Source organism: Pinus tabuliformis, chromosome 5_2, assembly GCF_031772625.1.
Source record: "Pinus tabuliformis cultivar Carrire ecotype Pingquan chromosome 5_2, CPIR1, whole genome shotgun sequence".
NCBI lineage: Eukaryota > Viridiplantae > Streptophyta > Pinopsida > Pinales > Pinaceae > Pinus > Pinus tabuliformis.
In genome coordinates this window covers 525,804,190-525,831,877 of record NC_142306.1, presented here as the reverse complement: position 1 = coordinate 525,831,877, position 27,688 = coordinate 525,804,190, and the positions used below count along the sequence as shown (strand labels likewise).

General features: G+C 33.7%; 2 protein-coding genes and 1 pseudogene across 2 annotated transcripts in view; all 3 read left to right on the top strand.

Annotated features, from left to right (window-relative positions):
- LOC149160023 (uncharacterized) overlaps nucleotides 1-5,317 on the top strand; it is a 53,607-nt gene extending 48,290 nt beyond the window's left edge. Inside the window, exons 3-4 of the transcript XR_016261185.1 lie at nucleotides 3,718-3,791; nucleotides 3,956-5,317. The gene's annotated coding sequence lies outside the window, so the exon portion shown is untranslated. The remainder of the gene's footprint in view (nucleotides 1-3,717; nucleotides 3,792-3,955) is intronic.
- Nucleotides 5,318-9,641: 4,324 nt separating this feature from the next.
- LOC149160022 (uncharacterized) lies at nucleotides 9,642-10,462 on the top strand. The gene is made up of 3 exons (XM_089433621.1): nucleotides 9,642-9,807; nucleotides 9,893-9,960; nucleotides 10,050-10,462. Exons 1-3 carry the CDS (start codon nucleotides 9,647-9,649, stop codon nucleotides 10,121-10,123), a joined length of 303 nt encoding a protein of 100 aa, XP_089289747.1. The 5' UTR covers nucleotides 9,642-9,646; the 3' UTR covers nucleotides 10,124-10,462.
- Nucleotides 10,463-15,300: 4,838 nt separating this feature from the next.
- LOC149160021 (uncharacterized) overlaps nucleotides 15,301-27,688 on the top strand; it is a 45,951-nt pseudogene continuing 33,563 nt past the window's right edge.

Here is a 27,688-nt window from a genome sequence, read left to right as displayed (position 1 = left end):
GAATCCTATTGTTTCTTATAAAGTTTATTTTGGTTGTATATTTTTCTTAGGAGGCCCATTTTAGAGCTCAAAATTATCGTAATGGAATGAAGTCCTCTTTCCTTAATAGCATGACAACAATATATACACTTAAAATTGTTAATGGTGGATATCTATGTACATGAAGAATATTGTATGTTTATTTATTAAATATAAATCCTTCAATGGATTTTTTCTTGCAAGAAGTGAGTATTGTTTTCGTCTTTCTTGTTTGATGATTTTTCCCTTGCCAAGGTTTCAGGTCGAAATAATCTCCATAGCCAAAACCATGTTCTCAAGTCGGGTCTCAATGGTCATTAGAAAATTATGCTCTCTAGGTGGGTCTATTCATATTCTTCTTTGTTAGAATAAACACTAATAAGATAGAATGGAAAATCCTCTTGATTTTTGTTTTTTTTAAATTTTGAGGTGAATTGTCTACCAGGTCAAATTTAAATATGGAAATAATGTGTGCCATGTGTGTGCTTAGGTGCTCTTATTCAACTATTTGTGTGTGAGGGATGGTATGTATTAGATTGACGCTGAGAGCAGATGGCAGGATGGCAGATGTTATTTTTTCATTCAAATAGGCATTGTCCTATTTGAAATGAATAGGTTATCTACCTGATATGATGCAAATGCTCTTTTAGATTGTTTTTGAACACATGGTCGTTGATTTGATGAGGAAAATTTCACTTATTTATGAAAATCACTTAATTATATGATGGATCAATACTTGGGTTTTGCACACATTACAAACAATAATACCAAGCAAGGGATTTTGTAAAAAAATCATGGTACATGGTACAATAATGTTGTCAAACTTATTCTAAAATGATCAGAGATACTTGTGGTCTTAGTGTTAGGTGAAAAAATCATTACTCATTCAAGGTTGTTGTGCTCATTGTAGCAATTAGCATGTACTTTTGTGCAAATAATTGAAGCAAACATGTATGTTGGGTCATGGACCAATTGCACTATTTTCTCCTTGTGCTAAGAACCTTCCATGGGGTTAAAGTTAGGTGCAAATGAGATACCGTAAATGCTCACATAATTCTTTAAAAGGTGTTATCTCGATGGAGGAGCTCCTGAGTTGTAAGTAAGAGGTTGGTGGTTAGTTTATTTTTAATTAAATACTTTTTATGTTGAATTATTTCTATGCTGAAATATTTTTCTAGATTCATTGTTTTATATTCTCGAAAGAGACAAAACTGATGTTGTATTAGTCTTAAATATATTTTCAATTGTCTCTAGGGAGATAATATCTAGGATTAAGCCCCACGGGGGTAGGCGAGTTGGTAATCACATCGCGGGAAGTCGCTAGAAAGGCGACTCCGCACTGAAGGTCATGAGTTCAAATCCCCCGGACTAAAACAGAGTTGTGGAGAGGGGCGGGCGCATGTTCCCAGTGGTTATATAGGTAGCGGTCAGAATCAACCTCGTGTAACGCGAGTTGCGAGGCTGCCCCTGTTGCCGATTCCACTATAAAAAAGAAAAAAAAAAAAAAATATATATATATATATATATATATATATATCTAGGATTAAAGACATATTGTCTCTATGAAGACAACACCTTTACTCCCAACTATTGTCTCTAAAGAGAAAAAAAATGAAATTATCTTCGAAGAGACAATAACACTTGTTTTGTTTTTAGATGCAACTTTTTAAGACAATAATTTGAGACATTCGCTTCAAGACAATATTTAAGACAATACAAAATGTTTTTTTTGTCTAAACTTAAGACAATTTAGCCGAATATTGTCTTAACACACACCCCCCCCCCTTGTGAAGTAGTGGTATCATCCTATCAACCATCTTATGAAAAATCATATCATCATGTCAACCATATTCCCACTTCTGCATCAATGAAACAAATTGGAATAAATTGTTTCTTCCAAAGAGAATAACTACATGGAACAAAACGCAAGAACTTGTTTTATCCAAAGAGAATATCTACAAGAATAGTAGTAGGTCTCAATTGCAACGTTATTTTATTTTGTTTACATGCAACCCTTCAACTATTGAAACTTCATTTCTGTTTCTTGCACAAATATTTATGCATGATCAAATTCTCAAATTATAGGTTATCTTTCTCTTTCCCCTCTTTCATTTTTTTTTTGTAGGGTTTATCAAAAGTTTGATCAGCATGTAAGGGAGCCCCTCTTTTTTTTGGTTGCAAATATTCATGCTATAACGACAGGATGTTACAAGGGCTTTACGATTTTTTTTTTATGTTTACACTTCCCCATTTTCTCCTAGATTATGTGTCTATAATAATGGAACTAAAGTATTGAAGACATGGAGTTAATGCATAGTTAAGAAGTCTACACTGCATTGCAGCATAAATAGAAGAACACACAAATATAACCAAAGAGATAAATATTTTGGAAGGTTAACCAACCATATATTTATTTATTCTTCATAATTATTTATAAAGATGATATATGGTTGGAGTGGTAGTACTTCCAACTAAACATTCATCACATTTACTTCATATATATACCCTTTATTAAACAAATTTACTCAGTGTACAATATGCTATGTAGAACATTACATTAGTCTACAAGGCCTTTGAACACCATCCCTCTTCTTATTTCCTGGGTTCATCTCTCGATGCAGTTTCAAACACCTTTCCACAATGTGATCATCAATGTTGTACTTGTTGCAATAATTGTTATGATCATTGCACTTAAGTGTAGTGGTTTTTATATTCTTATCATTCCCTCAATTTGACATCTTCTTCTCCTCCTTGGAAGCTTCATGTTGTTCTTCCTATCTCGAAACACTTGACTATGCTTTATACTAGCATATGTTTTCTAGATATTGTGCCTGTATAGAAGCCTTATCCAATGTTCTTGGCTTAAATGTTGCCAACCACCTTCGTAGATGGTTATGTAGGCCTCCTACATTCGGGCTCTTGTATTACTAAAAATATATATCAGTCTTGGATAGAATCATAAGGTTTTGAATTTAATTGGATATTTTTGGCCCCAATAAATTTCATGTAATTCCTCAAAAGGAACCTAGAAGGTTTCACACCCTAATTCTTCAAATTGGGACCCACCGATAAAAATCACCCCTTAAACTAATTCTTCCAATTTTCCACTCTAGTAGCATTAAGATGGATGAAAAATAATGTAAATATCTAAATAATGGGATAGGATAATTATCCTCCAATAAACATTTTTTAAATCCTTATAATCGCGATAGACCCTAATGGTTCCTTGTTTCATGGCAATTAGAAAGAGATTATATACCAACCCACTAAAGGGATAATATCTACATGATGTCATCATTATGAAGTTTTTCAACCTCCATCTTCATTGTAATTAATATCTTATGATTAAAAAGCTAGATCTTTCACTAAATACAGTTGGATCTGTCATGCACTTTTATCTCATAGATGGCAATTAAGGGATTAAAATTAGGCATCCTGCGATAAATCTAAGAAAAACCATATTGAAATACCTTGAATAACACAATGTAGGCTATAAAGTTTATGAGAGGAGAAAGTATGAACCTATTGAAGTGTTTTCCATGACACCTAATTTAATTGAAATTTTCATGTGTATGATCCTTGAAATTTTTTCCAAGTTCTCTTTCGACATAGTTTCATGTGTTACAAATAGCAATTAGTGCCACTTAAAATTATGTGGAGGAATAATTTTGTCAACATCAATGTCTATTGTTTCTCAAGGCATATCAACTAGATCCATGACGTCCATGATGGAATCATATGAAGACAACTCACCATGTAAGGCATCATGTGAGGTGAGTATAGTAACTTAGTATGTGGGAAGAGGATATTAACAATGTTCCACATTCTGCTATAGGGATTTAATCACCTAGTGGAAATTGATTTCTTTTTAATCTTATAATCCTTCCCAAGGAGAGGAATTATACCTTCCAAATCTAACATGTTCGTGGCCTTTCAGGTTTCTAGGATGAGGTTTCTCAGAGTTCAACAGTCTATAATTATATAAACTATGTTTACGCATTGTTCTCTGATCATCTCAGGTTACTGTGGCACATGTTAATTGGTAAGTTAAATATCCTCTTTTTGTATTTGGAATATTTTCATACTACTTGGTTTTGTAGAGGGGTAGCTTTGCAAGAGGAATTGAAACTGGATCTACAAATGGCCAACTCAAAAGATATAGAAATTTAACTTCTCTAGGAAAGAGTAAACCAACTGCATGAGGAAATTTACTATTTGAAATTCAACCACAACAAATCCACCCCAATGATAAAAGAAAATAATGGATATCTTAGTAGAACCAAATAACAATATCCAAAGGAATGAGTACAGGTTGGTTTTCCTATGTCAATTAGTAGAAAATATCTAGTTTCCAATGGATATAGGTCCATGCGAAGCAACATACTCTAGTAGTGAATAATGAACATTTACTCAATAGGTTGGAGACTTCAATGCCATAAAATCATCTTACTAGGAAGAAATCATGGAAGAAAGTGGCCCTTCTATTTAGATCTCATGCATGTATCTTTGTAAATATTGTTTAATTCTAAGAAAAATTTGGCATTATATATGCGTATAGACATACTAGAATATATGAGAAAAAATTACAAATTTTTAAGATAAGGGTCCTCTAAATTTGATGGTCTCAATGATTCTATCTAGCTAATAACTCATTTTTTTCTAATTCTCTTTATATAACAACTACACTTATGAATATTTGAACTAATAAAAATGGTATTCTTGATCTTATTAAGAAAAATATGAGACTTAAGTAATAATTGGTATTCATCCCCTTGATAAGGGGTGAAAAACATGTCTAATTTGTAATTTTTAAGAAATCAACTAAACCATAATTATAATTATTAATAATCATCTCTCCTCATACCATACTTATAGATCTAAATTATTTTTAACAACCTTAAACTTCCATGCAATCAAGAATGACTCTCAACTATATTTAACTATGATAGAATTATGTAAATCCTTCAGGTTGGGACATAAAAACATTCTCTTTTAGATCTCCATTCAAGAAAGTAGTTTTTACATACATTTGATGGACTTTCCAACCATTCTAAGCTGCTAGGGAAAAGAGTGTTGGGATGGTATCCCATCTTGCTATGGGGGCAAAAGTCTCCTCAGAATCAAACCCTTCCTTTTGTGCAAAACCTTTTGCCACAAGCTTGGCTTTGTGCTTGTCAAGCGAGCCATCAACTTTATACTTGTTCTTGTAGATCCACTTGCACCCAATTGGTTTGGTTCCCAATGGAGGATCAACCAGCATTCAAGTGCCATTCTTTATGAGGGCATCATACTCCTTTTGTATCGCTTCTTTCCATTCATCATGAGTAGCAGCTTCTTTGAAGGAAGTTAGTTCAAAATCTGTAGACAAATTCAATTCACAATCATAAGAAACATCCTTATCAATAGGTGAATCAGAGTCATCTATATCACCACCATTTTGCTGGTTTGAATTTCTAGTTCCTATCATTCCAACCTCATCAGGATGAAAGCTTTAAAGTGTCTTTGTCAACCACTTTGGGGGACCTTTCTCAGATGGTACAGGCTGCTCTGTTGATTGAGTTGGGATTGAATCAAGATTGAGTCTCCCAAATTTGTTAATCACATCACTCAAAGTATCATCCGTTGTTGGAGTTTCATGAGGGGGAGAGAGTGCTTCAGAAGAAGATTCCACATGTTGATCTAGTATAGGAATCCCTCCTTCAAAATCTGGAATCTGATTATCAAATTCTTGAAATGATTTTTCATTTGCGAATCTATCCAAGCAATCAAGTTGTCACTCAACAACATTGCTAGTTTGGGATGATTCAAGAAAGATTACATCTCTAAATACAACAAACTTTTTATCGACTTCATCATAGAGATGGTATGCTTTGGAGTTTTCTGAATACCCCAGGAAGGTACACTTACGACTTCATGCACCAAGTTTGTTTCTATGTACCTTTGGTATCAAGGCATAACATGTGGAACCAAGACCCTGAGATGCTTTACCAAAGGAATGTGCCCATACAACATTTCATAAGGAGTCTTGTTTCTAATACCATTAGATGAACATCTATTCTTTACATATACAATACATAGAGTTGCATAAGCCCAAAACATCAATTTTACATTTTTGAAGAACATCATGGAGCGTACCATATTTAAGATTGTCCTATTCATTATTTCAGCTATTTCGTTCTATTAAGGATTGTAAGGCACAGTTTTTGATGTTTGATCCCATGTTGGCAAAGATAGTTTTCAAATTAATTTGAAGTGTATTCCTTTCCATTATTAGTGTGAACAGAGCCAATATGAGATTGTGCATCATTTTCAATCCATGAATGAAAGTTCTTGAATGTTCGAAAAGCATCAGATTTGTTCTTCAATAAATAAACCCAACATATTCTAGTGTAGTCATCAATAAATGTCATCATACATTTATTTCCATTTGTAGAAGGAATACGCATTAGACCACATAAATCTGAATGAATCAATTCAATTTTTCTATGTGCTCTTGAATGTGAATCATGAAAATACTATTTGCTATGCTTTTCTAGAATGCAATCATTGCATTGCTTAAGTTTCCTAGTAATTGTATGCAAACCAGTAACACCATTTTTCTTCAACAATCAGAGGCCGTCATAGTTCAAGTGTCCAAACCTAGCATGCCATAATAAACTTGATGGAAATGTACCTTCTTCATAATGAGAATTGTATGAGAAATTTTGTGCATGAGCAGAGGTACCCTAAAGCTTGATAAGCCTTTCTTCTTCTATCCTCGTCATGATGAGTGGTCTGAAGCTTTTATAACCTCAAGCTTGCCATAAAACATATGAATGGAGTGTCATTGCTGGTGGATGTGGACCAAGAACAAAAAGTTTCTCCTCAGTTGTGGGAGTTATAGAACATGATTTAGAATAAAGTCTGGAAGACCACGCAATTTAAGCTTGATTGTGCCAAGCCTGGATGGATTGAGTATTGATTTGTCTGCAAAGTATACTGCTCCATCAACATTGTCAGTAAATTCTTCAAAAAAATATCTTCTAGAATTCATGTGGCAAGTTGCTCCTGAATCAAGCAACTAATCATTTCTCGAAGAAGCAACTGAAGCATTAAATAAGACTTCATTTACTCCAATATTATAGTGTGCCCCAACATAATGAGCATATTCAGGTGCTTTACCTTTTTCTTTGTCATTAGTTTTACCTTTGGGTTGGTTTCTTTCCTGCTCAATTTTGTCCCAAGGAAACTTGCATGTGGATGCATCATGTGATCCATCTCTTTTGTAGCATATGCAGTGAAAATTTGACTTTTCTCCTTGAGAGTGTCTGCCCCCCCTGCCTCTGAAATTTCTTCCTCTTCCTCTTCGACCACCTCTTCCTCTAGAAGAATCTTGAGCAAGATTATTTTCTCTATGAGCAAGGCACACAACCTCTTTAGAAGACTCAGGAGCTGTCTTCTTGCCAAAATCTTTCTCTCTTTCAACAAATTTTTTCACAAGCGAGTGAAATGTAATATCTTTGAGGATTCCATTTACATGTAATCACTCAAGATAATTTGAGTAAGTGGGATAAAGTGCCTTGAGAAAGCTATCAGAGGAATATCTAGTTCAACATTAGTGATTTTGATATCATGCATTATAGATTTTACTCCTCATGCAAGAGCAAGAGGATCATTATTTTGTAATTCAAGGGTGGAGAGTTCAATCATGAGTTGAACAACTTCAAGTGCAGATTGTGAGTCATAGAGTTCCTTTAGTTTTTGTAAGGCTTTGAAAGCATTTAAAAATGGCGAAATATGGCGACTCACCTCTTCATTTACTGATGCTCCAATCAATGCATGGGACTTCCTGTTCTTATTTTCCCAAATGGCGTAATCCTTGTCTGAGGTAGGTTGTTTTGGTTCTTTGTCTCTGTCTCCAATACACACTCCTTTCCAAAAGTCATTGAAAATGAGGGTATGTTTTATATTCTGGGACCATTCATGATAGTTCTCCTTGCGAGTGAGAACTACTCCCACAATAGATATGATTGAATGCATTACAAAATCTGTGTACTCTGGGAAAAAAATGATCTTGCCACAAAATTTTAAAACATATATGATTCTGATATATGAAGACAGAGGTATTATGTAGGGAAGGTGGTATATTATATCAGATAGAAGAAAATCAAGTGCATATATATAACATGTGAAGCTCCTATTATGATTCCTGACAATGTCATAGAAAGTATCTTTGAAAATCGAGAATCCATGCTATAATGCACATCAAATATACACTTTAGAAAAGACAGCAGGAACTTGGAAACAACATAAAATAATCCCTCGCTAAAAACGTTTACTGGATGTTTAAAAATTTAGTAATTTTGCAACGAACTTCAAATTTGAGAGCATAGACAATGTCAACGTATATATATATATACTAGCCTTGTATATATGGAACAACAACGTGTTTATGTATATGGCATAGAAACATTTAACCAACAGCGTAGGAGCAACGTTCAATGGATACCAACAACGTTATATCAACAACATTTAACCAACAACGTTATGCTTATGGATAATGTTCAATAGCGTTTAACTTACCAACAGTGTATCAACCATGCCAAGGGCTGAGGTATGGAGTTGGGTTGTGGAAGTATGGGAGCAAAGTGATATATGGTAGGGAGAAGTGATACCTATATGAAAATCTCCAGGTATATTATATGAAAATATGGCTATTAGAAGAACATGTAGACCAAGAACACAACAACCAAGGCCACGAGATTACGTAATTGGGAGATAGAGAAAGAATGCCAGACAAAGTTATATGAAATCAACGTTATATGAAAACAAACATTATATATGATACCGCCACAATATTGCAACACAGGAGGTGTTATACCACGTGACTATGTATTCTCCAATGGGAGGGATGGTTCTATTGATGAAACTGTCAGACCAGGAGGAAGCGTCACTGTTAGAGCTGCCAGGTAGCCAGAATCAGCAGAATAGATAGAATAGGAGTTAGAAATTAAAGGGGAAGCCAAAAATGGTGTTGGCTTTGATACTATGTCAGGCAGGAGGTAATTCCTCAAATCAAATCATGTTATTCATTTAGATTTTTCATTATTATATACAACAGGGAGTGATTGTTCAGTTCATCTCCCGGTGACTCTCCATCTTTTCTACTATTTATTTACATTAATCATAGTTTTTCACCCAATCCCTATGATTAGGTGTCAGCAATTCCAGAGGTCTTAGTTTTGGAACCTAAGTGCTCTGGTACAACTTTTCAAAACTCTGGATAATATCATTATGTAAATCACTGTAATAATAATAAAAAAATTATTTCATATATTACTGTAATAAATATTCTATGGATTATACCTGACACATTTATTCTAAGGATTATTTACCAGGTACAAGCCTTTACGTGGGGTATAAATGCTTTACTATACATGAAAAATATGAATTTGGAGTTTTCAAATACAATATTTAATATACTTTGATGTTTTCACTATTAGCCTTTAGTTATGCCTCTATGGTTAATTCCATGGTTTAACATACCTAACAACTAATACATATTTAACTTGGCCTTCCTCTAGAGTTGGCGGGACTAGAGATTTTGGGTTCTTCCAACTGCCATCCAACTATTAGGCATCATCTCGGGATGGTCACCTCATCTACGGTCCTCCAGGAGGTGATCCCATCGGACGGAGTAGATTGCAACCTTATCTCCTTTGGCATTTACTTCGCGGAGTGGTTTGGAATTTTCCTCTCTATCCGGCAGAGCCTTCCAGGTCCTGTCCATGGCTTCAAGGTTTTATGCAGGTATTTGCTTCTACCTCTCTATATTTTTGACGAAGTTATTTCGATTCCTTCATAGCTCTATCATGATTATACATCCAACTATTAGGTTTTCAAAGATCATTCTAGCACTTACAACCTCCAAAGGAGTTTCTTTGTTGCAACAGTCCTGCCCAGGTAACTAGTTTTTCCTTATCCTTGGTACATTTCACTTCAATATATTCATTATTCATTTGCTTAACAAACTATTTCATTTGGATTGTTAGGTTCCGCTGGAGGGTTTCACACTGCACAAGCATGCCTTAGAGGGACGGATTCCTGTCTCCTCAACGAAGTCTAAGGGTTGCATACTTACTACTCCATTCTCACATCGAGCAATGTGAAGGGCGGGTGTGCTCCGTGAAATCTTGGAATTGAAGAGTTTCCGAGACAGAGGGTTTTGATTTATCATGCCATCTCTTTAAGTTATTCTTTAGTTAGTTTAATTTCGGACTTATATCTTGCTGAGGCATATATTTTTTTGGACAATATGTAAAAAAAATGCCTTACGACTGTATTTTCCTTTTGTTAAGAACCTAGAGCTGCCATTTTTCCAATCTTTCTAGGATTCTGGCATATAGGTTGAATTGGGTTTTGTAACCTTCCTTTGTACATTAAATCATGTTTAGGCTTATATTAATGGCGATTTCATATTTTTTTTTTATAATTTATGTGCCTTATATAAATATATGGTTTGCGCATTTAGATGGAACGGTTTCTACCTTTGCATAGTTCTTTTCTTTATGCAGAGGTTTATGATGTTCATCCAAACTGGATTTCCTTCTCTATTTAAGAAAGCATTAGTTGTTTACCCATATTCCATTATTATGATCTTGAATTTTTTTATAGATTTCATACCATTTTGTTCCAATATTTGTAATTGCATGTGGTTTCAAGGTTTCTACCTATGTCCCAAATATAAATAGTCCTTATTAATTTACCGTGATTATCTAAAAATATCATTCTAGAATCTTTGCTATGTTTTACCCAAAAGACCCATGCTCATTTTGGGTTTAAATTCTTGGGTTCGAGATTCAATTGCTTTTCAAAAGACATTTTCTTTAAAATGAAACTTGTTTGTTTTACCTTAACATCGATTCCAGCTTTTAGTTCAGAATAATTTGATAGGGTTGAATTTGCCTTAGAGTTTAATTTAATGCTTATTTCTTGCATTTTCTACTAGCTAGCGTGGTATTAAAAGAGTCATAATCTACATTGGTTTTTCTTGTACATGGGTTGACTGTAAGCAGTATTTGTTCATTTCCAGAAGAGTAACCCTATTCATTTGAAAGTTTCCGAGACAAGAAAATTTCTTGTTTCTGGTTTACTGCTTCTAAAGGACTTATATATTGTATAGCATTCTGCAATGGATTCTCCTAAAGAATGACTACTAATCTAATTAAAGATCTTACTTTGTCTTTTTAGAATTTCCTTTGCTAGACTAATTTATGTTAAATAACTAATATGTTGATTATATACTTTATTTGCTAGTAATTAGGCCTTTAATGTATTAACACATTTAATCTTTTCCAAATAGAATACATGTCTCTATTTCAACAATTCATTTAATTTTCATAAAGAAGTAAGTACTTATCTCATTTCCGTAGCTATTTTGTCGTCTAACTACTTAGTCCCAATGCGACTATAACTTGTTGAATTTCCTCCCAATTTCCTCCCAACCTTGAGACCAACTTTCAACCTTGAGTCTCCCCCCAAGTTGTTACTCACATGTAGGATGTTTTCCTTTAAAACTAAAAGGTCTTAACATCTCACAGCTATCTGGTCTTACTCACATGTAGGATGGATGTTTAAGACTAACGGTCTTAACATGTCATGGCTATCTGTAGGATGGATGTTTAAGACTAACGGTCTTAACATGTCATGGCTATCTGGTCTTAACCAGACTTAGCTTTATGAACTCGTCTGACATATCAACACGGTATCCTTTGTTTCATCTTTCTTTTTTTTCTTGATCTCGGGTACAAATACCCTCTTGATCTCTTCCTTGAGAATAAATCTTCAAGTAGTTAGGGATAGGTAACCACCTATCCTAACTAACATGTGAGAGTTACATGATTGACATCATCAAGACATTCCCTTTGTGCATAGATTAATCAAAATAATAAATTTATAATTTTATAATAATAATATTGAGTGTAGTAATTAAATATTTACAATTACTGGGGACATCACAATTGCTAAAGCATTCCTTAAAATAGAGTACTTGTTAAAATAAATCATCATTTCCCATAAATAAACCCACCTACCTTTCCTCAAAAAAATTGTAAATTATATTTACATCTATTTATAATATTTACATTAAAAACAAAAAAATACGAAAACAAAGAAAATCGATACAAGGTAATCTCATAGATAAATAATATTCTAAATCCTAAAATATTTTTGATATATATATATATATATATATATATATATATATATATATATATAACTATAACTCAATCCACAAATTATCAAAAATATGCACTATATTATAATTTACAAATTATTAAAAATACACACTATATTATAAGTTACATAATAAATAAAGATATAGACGAAATCTAATTGAAATGATTGATGCAAATAAATTACACCTCAAGAGGGATATTTTATAAATCTATAATTTAAAAATCTTAAAAAGTGATAGTCTAACATACTCTAGTTTCAACCGTATATTAAATAAAATGTTTTTTTTATTAATAAGATTTGAATTTTTTTTAAGTATTTAAAAAAAAAAAATCCATTTTCAGAGAAAAGTCTTAATTGTAAATAGGTATTTACAAATTTCAGATATATTTTTATTTTAAAATGTTTTTAAAATCTATAAAAAGAATAATAATGTTTACAAATAATTATTATAAAATAAATTTGAAAAAAATAATTTTCTCATTAATCAATTTTACAAATTCAAAAAATAAGTTTTTAAAATTAAATTTTGTTTTTAAACAAAATTGAAATTTACTTTTTTGATATTCAATTTTTTTTTGACTTTTTCCTTTTCAAATATACACTTTCTATATCCCAACAGCAACTTCATATATATTTAAAAACTTGATTTTACCTTCTTCATAATAAATAATTTTTAAATTATTTAAACAAATAAAATAAATCTAAATCTTCACTTTAAAGTGAGTACATTTAATGGAAAATACTAACTTTTTCACATTTAATAAAACAAATATTCATACAATAACAATAAAATAAATCAATATTTAAAACCCAACATGAACTTCATATATATTCAAAAACTTGACTTTTACCTTCTTCATAATAAATAATTTTTAAATTGTTTTGGAAAATAAAATAAATCTAAATCTTCACTTTTAAAGTGAGTACATTTAATGGAAAATACTAACTTTTTCACATTTAACAAAACAAATATTCATACCACAACAATAAAATAAATCAATTTTTAAAACCTAAAGTACACTGACTTCTTCTACTTTTGGGTAAAATCTATGTACTGAGTGCAATTTGGGTGTCTAAATGGCTATTTATTTCAAAAAATGTATTTAAAAAAACTCCAAATGGTTTAGATTCACAAATACAAATTAAAAAAAAAAAATAGAAGAAAAAGAAAAAAAAAGTTAAACTAATTTTTTTTTCCAATAATGGAAAAAAAAATCCCGGTTTGCCAAAATACAAGAACAGATATGTTAATACTTCACACAATTACCTTACTGGATATGAAAAACACCCAAATATATTAGCAAATTACATACTTTTGCTTGTTTGTCGACCCGAAAATCCCCATGAATGGGTGGCCAACAAAGTTGTCATGCAAAAGTTTCCTTCATATATTTTTGATAACAAATTTCCCAGGAAAAAACTCAACAAAATAGCTTGTTGGCAAAACAAAACACTTCCTAACCCAAAAAAAGAGCAGATTTATGTAAATTTCGTTATTCTCACTGACTTTAGCATGAGAACAAAGACATACTAAAAATGCCTAACTTTCACTGACTTTAGCATGGGCACACTATCATACTTATGACGACAAAGCTCAAGAGACACGAAAAAAATTGCCCCTACCGAGAGGAAAGAGTGTTTAATTTTATTTATACAAAACAACGATAACGGAGAAAATGGTAAAGAGAATTACAAAGAACGAAGAGACACAAACGAATTCTGCTCCCTGCGGAGAGGAAAATGTGCTTCTATTTATTTATACAAGTATTTTTTAAGTTTAATAATTTTAAGTCTGTTACACTAGCCTCAGACAGCCTTGTTCGAGAAGTGAATATCCATTTCAGCAGAAATATGCAGCTAGAAGAAAAGTAAACTATATATTATTTATCATCTAATTTTATGGAAAATTGCATTTCATTTACTAAAATGGTGAAATGTTGGAAATAATTTTTCTATGTAATGCATAGTTATTATTAAAATTTATAAGAAGTCAATTTAGAAAGTGTTTCCAATATATGAGTCATGGTCTTCTTATCTAGATGTATCTAAATCAATCTTTTATATATGTAACTTTTGTGATTAATAAAAATATCAAATATTTGTGCACAATCTATCAGATCTTTCTCAATTTTTATATCATAATATTAGAACCAGGCTGGACATAAAAAGGGCCAGTGAGAGAACCTTAATTTTATTGCTTTACAGATAGATTAGGTTAGGGGATTGTTTTGTGTAAACTGATTATTGTTAATAAATTTTGTTTTATCTTTTTATGTAAGAGTAGCTGCCATTGGGGCAATTGTGGAAATTGCAGTGTGGGTGAATCTATATAGAACTGTTTTTTCACAGCTGGATGGTGGAAATTGCAGCGTGGGTAAAGCTTTATACAACAATTTTTTAGAGCTGAACGGTAGACAAATTGTGTGTTGCTGCAATATTGTTCATGGAGCTGTAGAGCCTGTGGGACGTGGTGCTACCGAGCATTGCTGTGAATATTTTCCATATCTTTTCCATTTCTCCCCATTGCCGCACTGTACAAAGTTGAATTATTTCTCCCCATTGCCGCACTGTGCAAAGTTGAATTTTCTGGTCACAAGGGCATTCTACATCGCAGAAGCGACGCAGCTGTAATGAAATAAACCTGAAGATTTCCAGACCACAGAATAAGGGTGATGATTGTCATTTGCTTCTCACCATGACGGCAACAACCAGATTTAGCCACGGTCTGTAGAAATCAGCGAACAGGCACTCCATTTTTTTCTCAATATGAAATTTTATTAGTAATAAAAGTCCGTGAGTCATAAAGTCATTGCCGGATACGACTGTTCATTTCTTCATTTTCTTGTCATTTGTGCTTGGGAAAGGCGTGTGTGTTGTTAATGATGGTCTTACCAGCATCAAATGGCTGTGGCTGCCTTTAATATGGAGAAGCTCAAGGCCTCTGTTGAGATCATGTGTAAATTTACCAAAGAATTGGTAGATGAATGGGGCCCTTGTGAAATGAGATCACATATATGGACAAACTCACCGCCGAGGTTATCTTGACGGCCGAGTTTGGAATGAGCGATGGCAAACTGGAAAAATAACTATTTGAACATCTATGACACTTCTGCTGCACCGGAAACACTTCTCGGGGCCGACTATTTCTACAGGTTTTCTCCGCTGATTCCAATGTACTGTGCATTGGGTTCAATAGCAGAATAGTGTTTTTAAGATTGGTTTGGTTGTCGTAACTCTTGTCAGGTTGAAAAGTGGGTTCAAGAGCAGAATAGTGTTTTTAAGATTGGTTTGGTTGTCATAACTCTTGTCAGGTTGAAAAGTGGCGGTGAAAATCTTGGGAGGCCATTGAATTTAGATTTAAAAGAAGTTTGTTAAATGGCCGTCTCAGAAAGAATCCATAACTTTGGAATGAAGACACACAAAAGCAGTCAAAAATATAAAAGCTAAGGTTAAATCTTTCGCTATTTTACATATTTCTGATGATGCGACATACAAGATTATTGAATCAGACGCCAGTAACATCGGATGGGGTGGAATCTTGTAGCAAAAGAAAAAGGAAGAAGAACAAATTGTAGAGTAACAAATTGTAGAGTTTGTTTCAGGTACATGGAATTTTACTGAGAAAGATTACTCTACCGTAGAAAAAGAAGTCAATGCAGCTTGGAACTATATAGATAAATTTGAAATTCATCTTGTGAACAAGTCTTTTCTCCTTAGAACATATGCATCAGCTCTCATGAAAGTCTTAACTAAGGACATCAAAAAGCCATGAGAAGCTAAGTTTGCAAGATGGCAAGCTCTCTTTGCTAACTTTGACTTTGAAGTAGAGCATATAAAAGGAGAAGTAGAGCATATAAAAGGAGTAGAAAACTGTCTACCACGCTTCCTCAATAGAGAGTATATAGAAACCCAGCAGCAAAAACATGTGACCATAATTGCTACATAATGGAACCCAACCCAGCAACAAGAAGTATTGAGGACTATCAGAGAAGACTAGAGTTGGGAAGAATACAAAAATAATTGGAAACCTACATGGCAGTTGAGGAATACAAAGGTTTTAGATACAGATCTACAACCTCACACTGACATTCTACACCTTGTTCGTGAAAGGAGAGTATTTCCGAAAGGAAATCGTTGGATACATGATATGGTGTATACTAGCAGCATGGCAGCAACACATCAAGCACAAGAAGCATTACAGAATGCTTTCCACGATATCTCAATAATTTGGTCAGAAGGAGAAAACAAAAGGAAAATCTTCCATAGATTTTTCTCAATTAATAGAACCAGGAACACCCATTGGCCAATCATGAACAATAATGTTGCACTATGGCCAAGAAATGATCCAAATCTAATCTTTCCAGATACCATTTACAATTTTTCAGGATATAAGAAGTTATGGTCTCACATATTAAATGTCGATGGAAAGGATGAGATTCATTATACAAAGCTCAAGTTTGGATCAACTAGAACTATGTAGAGAAATCAACAAGCTAAATGGTTACAAGACTCGTGGAAAGACTATGGAGTAAACAGAACAACCATTGATCCAATTTATTATGAACTCTACTTCCAAATGCACTGTAAAACATGCTCAGAGAAAAATGCCATACAACGCTTTCACATTCCTTGTACAACTCTCAGAGATTTATTACAATTTCCTAATCATAGTATCCTACACCAGTTCATGGCTAGACATGATGAATGGCTAGTTGTGATAAAAATAAAACATCAATATGTATTAAATAAACCCATGATTGTCCGACAAATTTATAAGAAGGCATGGGATGGACTTCTATATCAAAGATCCCAATTTCCAGGGATTGCTCCTTTAAGTGACCCCACTTCACCTTCATAAACGGTTCTCGCGGGCTTATCCTTAGAGCCTCCACAATGTAATATCATGATGTCCAGTCACAAGGACTATTTGTGACCAGTTTTCTCGCGAGCTTCACTGTTCAAAAGCATCCACAGTGTACTAACCAAAACTTTAATTACAAAAGTATGAAGATTCCGAAATTAATGAGACACAGAACACTTCTCTGACTTTTTGCGCGCTTCGAGCCACATCTCGTTGACAGGGTATCAAAGTAATAAGTTTTTCTGCCTGATGGTCACATGCTTGTCCCCTCCTTTTCCTATATAAGAAAGGGGTAAGGCTCATTCAAGGCATTCAGAGTTTGAGATTCGAAGAGTGGAGAGATATTCCTACTCTGCAACTATTGTTCCTATGAACAATAGTCTGATCTACTTGCATCAAGAATAAATCTGACAGTCCTAAGTGATCTAAGAAGCCTGCACATCTGTGTGGCATAGGTGAGAACATAAAGTGGCCAGATATTTTAGAGAGTCTATTAAAATGTGTGTTGGTGTGATTGTTCAAAGACTGAGTCTATGATCTCGCCAGGTAGCCTCCAGTAAGCTATCTCCTGTTTGAGTAGCAAAGTTTGGTAAAAGCAAACACAATCTATCTTAGGACTGAACACATTGTAATCTTCTGAAATCCATTCTGATATTAATATAAAGAGTGTTATTTCCATTGTGCATATGAGTACTTGTGTATTTATGAGCTGTTGAGGTAGTATCTTCTTAAGTTACTCTTATTGGAGGTTCACCAGAAATTTGCCAAAGGTTCGTGAAAAGGCAAAAGGGATGCGAGACCATGTTAAGGTGAGGAAGCCATTGAGAAGATCAATAGAGCAAGAAATGCCCCAGCAGGTTCATGTATGGGTTCATGTAAAATAGACTAAGTGGCAAAAGCAGAGAAGAGACCCAGCAAGGCATAGCAGCTGTGTTGCTATTATGAGCTTCGTGGAAGCCGCTGCGTAAAATTGTGATATCAGAGCATATGGGCTCATGTAAAAGAGAGTAAGTGGAAAAAGTAGAGAAGAGACTCAGCAAAGCCTAGTAGTTGTGATGTTGTTGCAAGCTTCGTGGAAGCCCTTGCATAAAATTGGTATCAGAGCCAAAGAGTTTGGTTCAAGTTAGTACTTAATAAAAACACTCTATACTAAAACGGATCCATTCATAAAGTCTATTTCTTTCCAAGAACTAGAAGAGAAAGAATCATCTGTTCAAGAAAATCCCCTCAGGGATATGTTTGCATTTGCACCTAGTCATGTTTTAAATTCTGCTGAATTAGAATATGAGGAAACACAGCCCTCTGCTAGATGGAAGCTACCCAGCATAAAGGCTTCAGAAGTTTATTTAGACTTGCCTGCATTTCATTTAATAGCCACAACTAGGATTTCCATTAAATAGTCAATAAGTCAGATCCAAGAAAATTCTGACTATGTACAGTCAATACCCTTTCTAAATTCCAAACAACTCCAGGCTGAGGCAAAAAGACTAAAAACTCAATATTTTTATTTGGGTTGCATATGAATTGGCATTCATGCTTTAACACAGCAAGGTCTAAACTCTTTTGTTTTAGCAATTGTCAGAGATCTAACACACAATAAACATACTAATTCATTGATAGGTAGAATTGTTTCTCCTATCTCTAATGGTCCTGTATACTTTGATTGTTATCCTAACTTCTTTGTATATGTATTCGATGAAACAATTGAAATTATTCTTCAATTACAAATCCAGACCACTGGATTTGACATGGCCAAGAAAATACATAATATTGCTATCCAAACTAGAGGTTACTTCAGACATACAAACACCCTCTATCCTACAGTACTGCATGCCTGCAGCAAAGATTCTAAAGAGAGTGTTGTGGTGTTGATTGATTTGAAAAACTAGAAGATAGAACACCAAACCATAATATGGAAAGACCTTACATTTCCCAAACATTGGGTGGTATCAAATCCCAAGCCTCCATCCATCAAGAAAATCACTACTGTTGATATCCGAGAAGAACCTTCCTCTGCTATTCTTTCTTTCCCTCGTGGATCTACCATTGATAGAAAATGAATACACCAAGAATGCAAAAGTTCACCTTTGTACATAAATCTTGATTTTGTAGATACAGCTTGTTCGAGTTCTAGTTCAAATCCCAAATAACATATATCCTTGTTTGAATTTACAAAAATGGTTAACTTTTCCTCCCTTGAGGTTAAATGTCTAGAATGCCATTGCTTAGTCAATCTCAGTCATCTTGCTGAAATGGTCATGCATGAAAATCATCATGCTAGTACAGGATAAGCCTCACCTTCTGCTCGAATAAATCCTTTTCCTAATCCTAAATGCTCAGACATACCTTTTCCTCATGAGTCTGAACATATCCTTATGATCCATGAAATTACTACCTTGGAAGATGAAGATCCAAGGCTAACTAAAATATTTAGCATGATGAGACCCGCAAAGCCTATATATGGTCTAGGATATCTAGAGCAAGCCAATGGTTTAATTCCTGATTCAAGACTTTGTCAAATACCAGAAGACTGCAAAAAGCCAGTAGTCATGGAGATGCAGAAATTCTTCACTTTGATGGATGGATGTCCAAGACCAAGATTGGTGCTCAATGGATGAAAGCTATGTTAAACTGGGATATATTTACCCAAAGGTTGAAGAATTTGGGCTTAGTCATACAGTTGAAGAAAAGATAAGACTGTCTTAGGAATGGAAACAATACAAGGAAAAAATGAATATCATTCTTATTATTATGTAGATCTTCTGGATACATCGCATTAAGTTTCTTTCTGATCGATGTTTCGAACCAGCAACGGTGGTTCATCTTCAGGATGTGAAATGATATAGAAAGATTGTTCTCATTTTTCTAAATAAATAGAGATGAGATGCTAAGCCGACATATATTAGATTTTAAAAAAAAATTATTTATTTATTTATTTATTTATTTTTATTTTTATTATTAATTTCTTAATTCTTAATTTCTTCTATTATGTTTTAATTATAATAATTATAATAGTTTTATGATATTATACTAACTTAATTACATTTTGTGACATATAGGTATTTTAAATTCATTATATAACTATTATTATTTTAATTAGGGTTACTGTCATATTAGTTTCATTAGGGTTATATCTATTATGTTTGTATTAATTTTTAATTTATTTTATAATTATTTCAATTATATTTATTTTAATTAATTATATTAATTATTATTATTATATTTTATTTATTTAATTTTTATTTCAATTCTTATCAATTTTGATTGTTATAATTGTTATGTTGGTTTTAATAATTTATTGATTTTTAATTTACAATTAAATTATATATATATATATATATATATATATATATATATATATATATATATTAAATGTTGATTATTTGTTAAGGTTCATTATAAGTTATTAATTTTAATTTTGATTGTTATACTTGTTATATTGATTTTAATTAATTAAATATTAATTGTTATAATTATATTTATTACAATTTATTTATTATTTATTTATTTATAATTTATGGATTTAGAAGAAACAATGAGACAAAATTATGATGATTGATGCTACAATATCCACTTCATCTCAGCACCTCTGGTCTACATTAGATGGTAGTAAGATTGAAACAACAACCACTTTTCCTCCCTATAAAAGTATAGTGTTAGGAGAAGGCCAGAGTTTTGCTAAAGCCATCCCACTAGTTTTGAATGATGACAATGCTTTAGGCATTGATGACATAATACAAAAAGCTAGTGAGCTGTTGAATTGGACTAACACAGCTGTCACGGGGCTAGAGATGAGTATAGCCAAATCTGCAGATGTAAAAAAGCAGTTCAATAATGTTCAAGGTTCTATTAATGACATAAATAAATCATTAAATCATGATGTATAGTATTCAACATCAGTTGTCAGAGGATATGTTAGAGAATCCCTGATAAAATTAGAAAATGTGGAAGAAAAGATAGTAGAACACATTGGGTATACATCTGGAAAAATAAGTGAACTGGTAGTCAAGGTAGACAAAATGACAATGTCTAAAGAGGACAAACTAGTTCCTGCCTCCTTTCTGCACAAAAGGAGTGTAAAGATACAAGATCGTGTCAAACCAGTTGACAGGTTTCCCCATTAATTTCCAAAGGAACTTTTGCCTTCACAAGTAGATAAACTAGAAGCAGTTCCATCTGATGAACGCATCTCCTTCGCATATTTGGTTAAATAAGAGGAAAAGGAAGCATAATTCCTTCTTTTTTATGAACCCTTAGAAAGCCAATGCAATAGATATTCTACTCCAGATCTGAGGGACAAAAGGTAAGCTCCTCGAAGCTCACACATTTTTCCCAGATTCCCACAAAGAATGGAACATTGACAAACTTAGCATTGGGAAAATCAAGCAAATTGTGGACATGATGTTCACAGAATATAAGTTAATCTGCCTAAAGGGGAGAATTGAAGTTGAGGCATGTAAAACAATAATCCAATGATTTACTGGAACATTGCTGAGATGCTGGGAGATAGAATCCTCTCCAGATCTTGTAGCCAAGATGTAGGATGAATTGCTCAAAGATGAGCAAGGAAATATTATTCACAATGTTGATGGAACTGTTCAGAATAATATTATTGGAGCATTGACCTCCATGATTATAGAGCATTGGTGCAATTTAGAAGAAGAAATAGCAAATAAACATGAAGTCATGTTAATGAATCTGAAATGCCATAAGATGTCCTAGTTTGAAGATTTCCATCGAGATTGGATGGAATGAATTTATGAAGTAAAATATTCAAATAATCTTCTTTGGAAGCAAGTATACCTTGCAGCACTACCTTCAAGTTTTGTTGATTACATTCACTTGCAAGAAGTCTTCTAGTTGCCTTTTGAATCTTATACCTAGGGAGAAATTTATTCTATCACTACAAAAGCCTTGGTTGGATTATGCACTAGCTCAATAGTTAATAAATCTCTTGACAAATTGTCTAAGTTCCCAGAGAGTAAGTCTATTTGCAGCAGATATGGATTATCCCTTGATGATCCATTAGTTAGAAGAAGAAAACTCAAGAAACAAGCTAAGAAAGAAAAAAGAAATACCACCAAGCTACAATAAAACAAAAGAGGCCACTCCAGGCCTAAGAGAACACAGAAGAAGGGACATTACAGGCATGTTCCTAGAACCCACTATTATAGCCCTCAGATATCCACTTACATAGTGCAAAGAAAGAACAATGGAATAAGCTAACATGTTGGCTTTGTGGAAAGACTGGACACACAGCAAACAGATGTCTAGTAGGGAAGAGTCCAAGAAAAATAGAGGTAAAAAGTCTTAACCTCTACACCTACAAAAAAAGGATGTGAAAACAAAAACTTCAATGCTCTACATGAGATGTGGATCTGGAGCACATAAAATAGATCACTGCCCAAACATAGAGATCAGAGAACATCCTCAAATTCAGCAGCAACAGCTCCTCTATTCTTCTGTTGAATATTCTAATTCTAGTTCTGTCTATATATCGGAAGAAGATTACGAAGAATTAATCTTCATGCTCAGGCTTGTAATTGCTCAGATTCAGATGAATGTAAATATAATTATTCTAACACTGATTTTGATTCTTTCAGTGATTCTTCTAATGATGAACCTCAGCACTTACGGCATAAAGAAAAGGTGGTAATGGCCCAGATAGAAGAAGATAAAATGAAGATCGTGTCGCAAATAAGAGTAATGGAATATGGTGAGATGAAAAATTGTCTTACAGACGCTTTTATGGATCAGCTCAAATCTTCCAACAAGAGTAAAGGTTCTTCAAAGAAACCCCTTTTCATAGATGCTTGATATGAACGCAATACAAAGTCTTTCCAGAGACACAAACAACAAGACAAGCTTCACTCACTTACCTTGGGGGAGGTAAGTAAAGAAATCCATAACCTTAAATCTGAGATTTCTGCATTAAAAATCCAGTTTGAAAGACTAGAGAAAGGGAAGCAATCTATTGCATTAGATCCTCTAGATGAATATGATCCTCCAGAATTTCATGGATCAAATATTTAGATATTTGAAGGGAAAAAAGACCCTACTGTAGGATTTCATGAAATGAGGATGCTAGTAATAGAATATCAACAACATGATGTACAGATTAATTATATATTCAAAATGAAATGTTTTCTTTAATAGCTCTTATAGATTCTGGTGGAGATGTCAATATCCTAAGCACCAAAGTAATTCCTGCTAAATACTAGATGTCCACAGAAAGGAAAGTGATTGGTTTGGGCATCAAAACATTCAAATACAAAGTTCCCAAAGCCTCAATTTGTTTTGAAAATCATTGTATAAAATTGAAATTTGCAGCTGTTGACCTCCCAGTTGATTGAATTCTAGGAAATTGTTTTCTGGCTAGTGTAGAACCTCATGGCTCGGTTCGATTAAAATTTGTATCAGATCCAAAGAGTTTGGTTTAGGTTAGTACTCAATAAGAACACTCTATACTAAAATGGACGCATTCAGAAATTCTGTTTCTTTCCTAGAACTAGAAGAGAAAGAATCATCTATTCAAGAAAATCCCCTCAGTGATATGTTTGCATCTGCATCTAGTCGAGTTTTAAATTCTACTGAATTAGAATATGAGGAAACACAACCCTCTGTTAGATGGCAGCTACTTAGCATAAATGCTTCTAAATTTTATTTAGACTTGTCTACATTTCATTGAATAGTTGCAACTAGCATTTCCATTAAAGAGTCAATAAGTCAAATCCAAGAAAAACATGACTATGTACAGTCAATACCCCTTCTCAATTCCAAACAACTCTAAGCTGAGGCAAAAAGACTAAAACCTCAATATCTTCATTTGGGTTGCATACAAATTGGGATTCATGCTTTAACACACCAAGGTCTAAACGCTTTTGTTTTAGCAACTGTTAGAGATCTGACCCACAATAAATATACTGATACTGATTCATTGATAGGTGGGATTGTTTCTCCTCTGTCTAATGGCCCTATATACTTTGATTGTTATCCTAAATTCTCTGTATATGTATTCGATGAAACAATTGAAAGTATCCTTCAATTAAAAAACCAGACCACTGGATTTGACATGGCCAAGAATAGACATAATATTGCTATCGAGACTAGAGGTTGCGTCTGATATACAAACACCCTCTATCCTGCAGTATTGCATGCCTGCAGAAAATATTCTGAAGCCAGTGTTGTGGTGTCAACTGATTCATAAAACCAAACAATAGAACACCAAACCATAAGATGGGAAGACCTTACTTTTCCCAAACACTGGGTCGTATCAAATCCCAAGCCTCCAGCCATCAAGAAAATCACTTCTGCTGATATCTGAGAAGAACCTTCCTATGCTATTCTTTTTTCCCCTCGTAGATCTACCATTGATAGAAAAAGAATAGACCAAGCATGCAAAATTTCACCTTTGTACAAAAATCTTAATTTTGTAGATACAGCTTGTCTGAGTTCTAGTTCGAATCCCTGTAAACATATATCATTGTTTGGATTTGCACAAATAGTTAACTTTTCCTCCCTTGAGGTTAAATGTCCAGAATTCCATTGCTTATTAAATCTCAGTCACCTTGTTGAAATGGTCATGCATGAAAATCATCACCCTAGGATAGGAAAAGCCTCGCCTTCTACTTTAGTAACCTTGTCCTAATCCTAAATTCTCAGACATACCTTTTCCTCATGAGTCTGAACATATTCTGATGATGCATGAAATTACTACCTTGGAAGATGAAGATCCAAGGCTACTGAAATATTTAGCATGATGAGACCTGAAATGCCTAGATATGGTCTAGGATATCTAGAGAAACCCAGTGGTTTAATTCTTGATTCAAGATTTGGTCAAATACCAGAAGATTGCAAAAAGCGAGCAGTCATGGAGATGCATAAATTCTTCACTTTGATGGATGGATGTCCAAAGCATAGGATTGGTGCTCAATGGATGAAAGCTATGTTAAACTATGATATATTTACCAATCCAAAGGCTGAATAATTTGGCCTTAGTTATACAATTGAAGAAAAGATAAGATTATCTCAGGAATGGGAACAATTCATGGAAAAAATGAATACATGGATATCATTCTATTCATGGATTCAGAAGAAACAGTCAGACAAAATTATGATGACTAATGCTACACTATCCACTTCATCTCAGCACCTCTGGTCTACATTAGATGGCAGTAAGATTGAAACAACAACCACTTTTCATCCCTATAAAAGTATAGTATTAGGAGAAGACCATAGTTCTTTCAAAGCCATCCCACTAGTTTTGAAAGATGACAACGCTTTATGCGTTGATGGTAGAATACAGAAGGCTAGTGAGCAGCGGAATTGGACTAACACAGCTATCACAGGGCTAATGAATATAGCCAAATCTGTAGAAGTCTCAACAGAATCCTCTCCAGATCTTGTAGCCAAGATGCAGGATGAGTTGCTCAAAGATGAGAAAGGAAATAGTATTCACAACCTTGATGGAACTATTCAGAACAATATGATTGGTGCATTGACCTCCATGGATTATAGAGCACTGGTGTGGTTCAGAAGTAGAAATAGTAGATAAACACAAAGTTGTCTTAATAAATCTGAAATGCCATAAGATGTCCATTGAGATTGGATGCAACAAATTTATGAAGTAAAAGATTCAAAGAATCTTCTTTGGAATCAGGTATACCTTGTAGCACTACCTTCAAGGTTTGTTGATTACATTCCCTTGCAAGAAGTCTTCCTGTTGCCTTTTGAATCTTATACGTGGGGACAAATTTATTATATCATTATAGAAGCCCTGATTGGATTATGCACTAGCTCAAAAGTTAATAAATCTTTTGAGAAACTATATAAGTTCCCAAACAGTAAGTCTATTTGCAGTAGAAATGGATTATCCCTTGATGATCCATTAGCTACAAGAAGAAAACTCAAGTAAAGAGATAAGAAAGAGAAAATAAATACCACCAAGCTACAATACAACAAAAGAGGCCACTCCAAGCCTAAGAGAACACAGAAGAAGGGACATTACATGTATGTTCCTAGAACCCACTATTATAAGCCCTTAGATATCCACTTACATAGTGCAAAGCAAGAACAGTGGAATAAGCTAACATGTTGGCTTTATGGAAAGACTAGACACACAGCAAATAGATGTCCAGTAGGAGAAGAGTCCAAGAAAAATAGAGGTAAAATGTCTCAACCTCTACACCTACATAAAAAAGTTGTAAAAAGAGAAACTTCAATGCTCTGCATGAGATGTGGATCTAGAGCACATAAAACAAATCACTGCCCAAACATAGTGATCAGAGAACATCCACAAATTCAGCAGCAATAGCTCCTCTATTCTTTTGCTGAATATTCTAATTCTAGTATTGTCTATACATCAGAAGAAGATTATGAAGAATTAAATCTTCATGCTCAAGCCTGTAATTGCTGAAATTCAGTTGAATGTAAATGTAATTATTCTAACACTGATTTTGATTCTTTCAATGATTCTTCTGATGAAGAACCTCAACACTGGTAGCACAAAGAAAAGGTGCTAATGGCCCAGATAGAAGAAGATGAAATGAAGATCCAATCTCAAATAAGAGCAATGGAATATGGTGAGATGAAAAATCATCTTACAGAAGCTTTTATGGATCAACTCAAATATTCCAACAAGAGTAAGGGTTCTTCAAAGAAACCCCTTTTCATTGATGCTTCATATGAACGCAATAAAAATTATTTCTAGAGACATAAACAACAAGACAAGGTTCGCTCACTTACCTTGGCGGAGGTAAGTAAAGAAATCGATACCGTTAAATATAAGATTTCTACTTTAAAAATCCATGTTGAAGGACTAGAGAAAGGGAAGCAATCTATTGCATTAGATCCTCTAGATGAATATGATCATCCATAATCTCATGGATAAAATATTCATATATTTAAAGGGAAAAAAGACCCTACTGCAGGATATCAGGAAATGAGGATACTAGCAATAGAATATCAACAACATCATGTACAGATTAATGTATGTATTCAGAATGAAATGTTTGCTTTAACAACTCTTATAGATTTTGGTGCAGATGTTAATACCCTAAGCACCAAAGTAATTCCAACTAAATACTGGATGTCTGCAGAAAGGAAAGTGATTGGTTTGGGTAGCAAAGCACTCAAATACGAAGTGCCCAAAGGCTCAATTTATTTTGACAATCATTGTATAAAATTGAAATTTGTAGTTTTTGACATCCCAGTTGCTTGTATTCTAGGAAATATTTTTTTGGCTGCTGTAGAACCTCATGGATCGGTTCAATTAAAAGGAAACAGGGGTGGATATTTTATAACTGTTCCAACTTCCAAAGGAATTCCTAAAAGAATTGAGATGCCTTACATCTCAAATCCCTGAATTTCCCCCATGGTACAAGCTATGAAGGAGCTAGACAAAGTTGAGTCTAAGTTACTAGACCTCAAAGATTTAAAGTCTACCATCCATGTGTCATAACAACTTAAGAGTCTATTAAACTGTAAAAAGATTGAGGTGATTAAAAAGCAGATTGAAAGAGAATTTTACACCGAAGAACCAAATGCTTTCTGGCATAGAAAGCAGTACTCGATAAAATTGTCATACAATGCAGA

What these genes read in the sequence shown, in the direction of transcription:
- LOC149160022 (XM_089433621.1), top strand. Translation starts at nt 9,647, where the DNA reads ATGGTCACCTCATCTACGGTCCTCCAGGAGGTGATCCCATCGGACGGA. An exon ending in GGCTTCAAGGTTTTATGCAG is followed by an intron (nt 9,808 to 9,892) that starts GTATTTGCTTCT and finishes TCCAACTATTAG; the next exon opens with GTTTTCAAAGATCATTCTAG. An exon ending in GTTGCAACAGTCCTGCCCAG is followed by an intron (nt 9,961 to 10,049) that starts GTAACTAGTTTT and finishes TTGGATTGTTAG; the next exon opens with GTTCCGCTGGAGGGTTTCAC.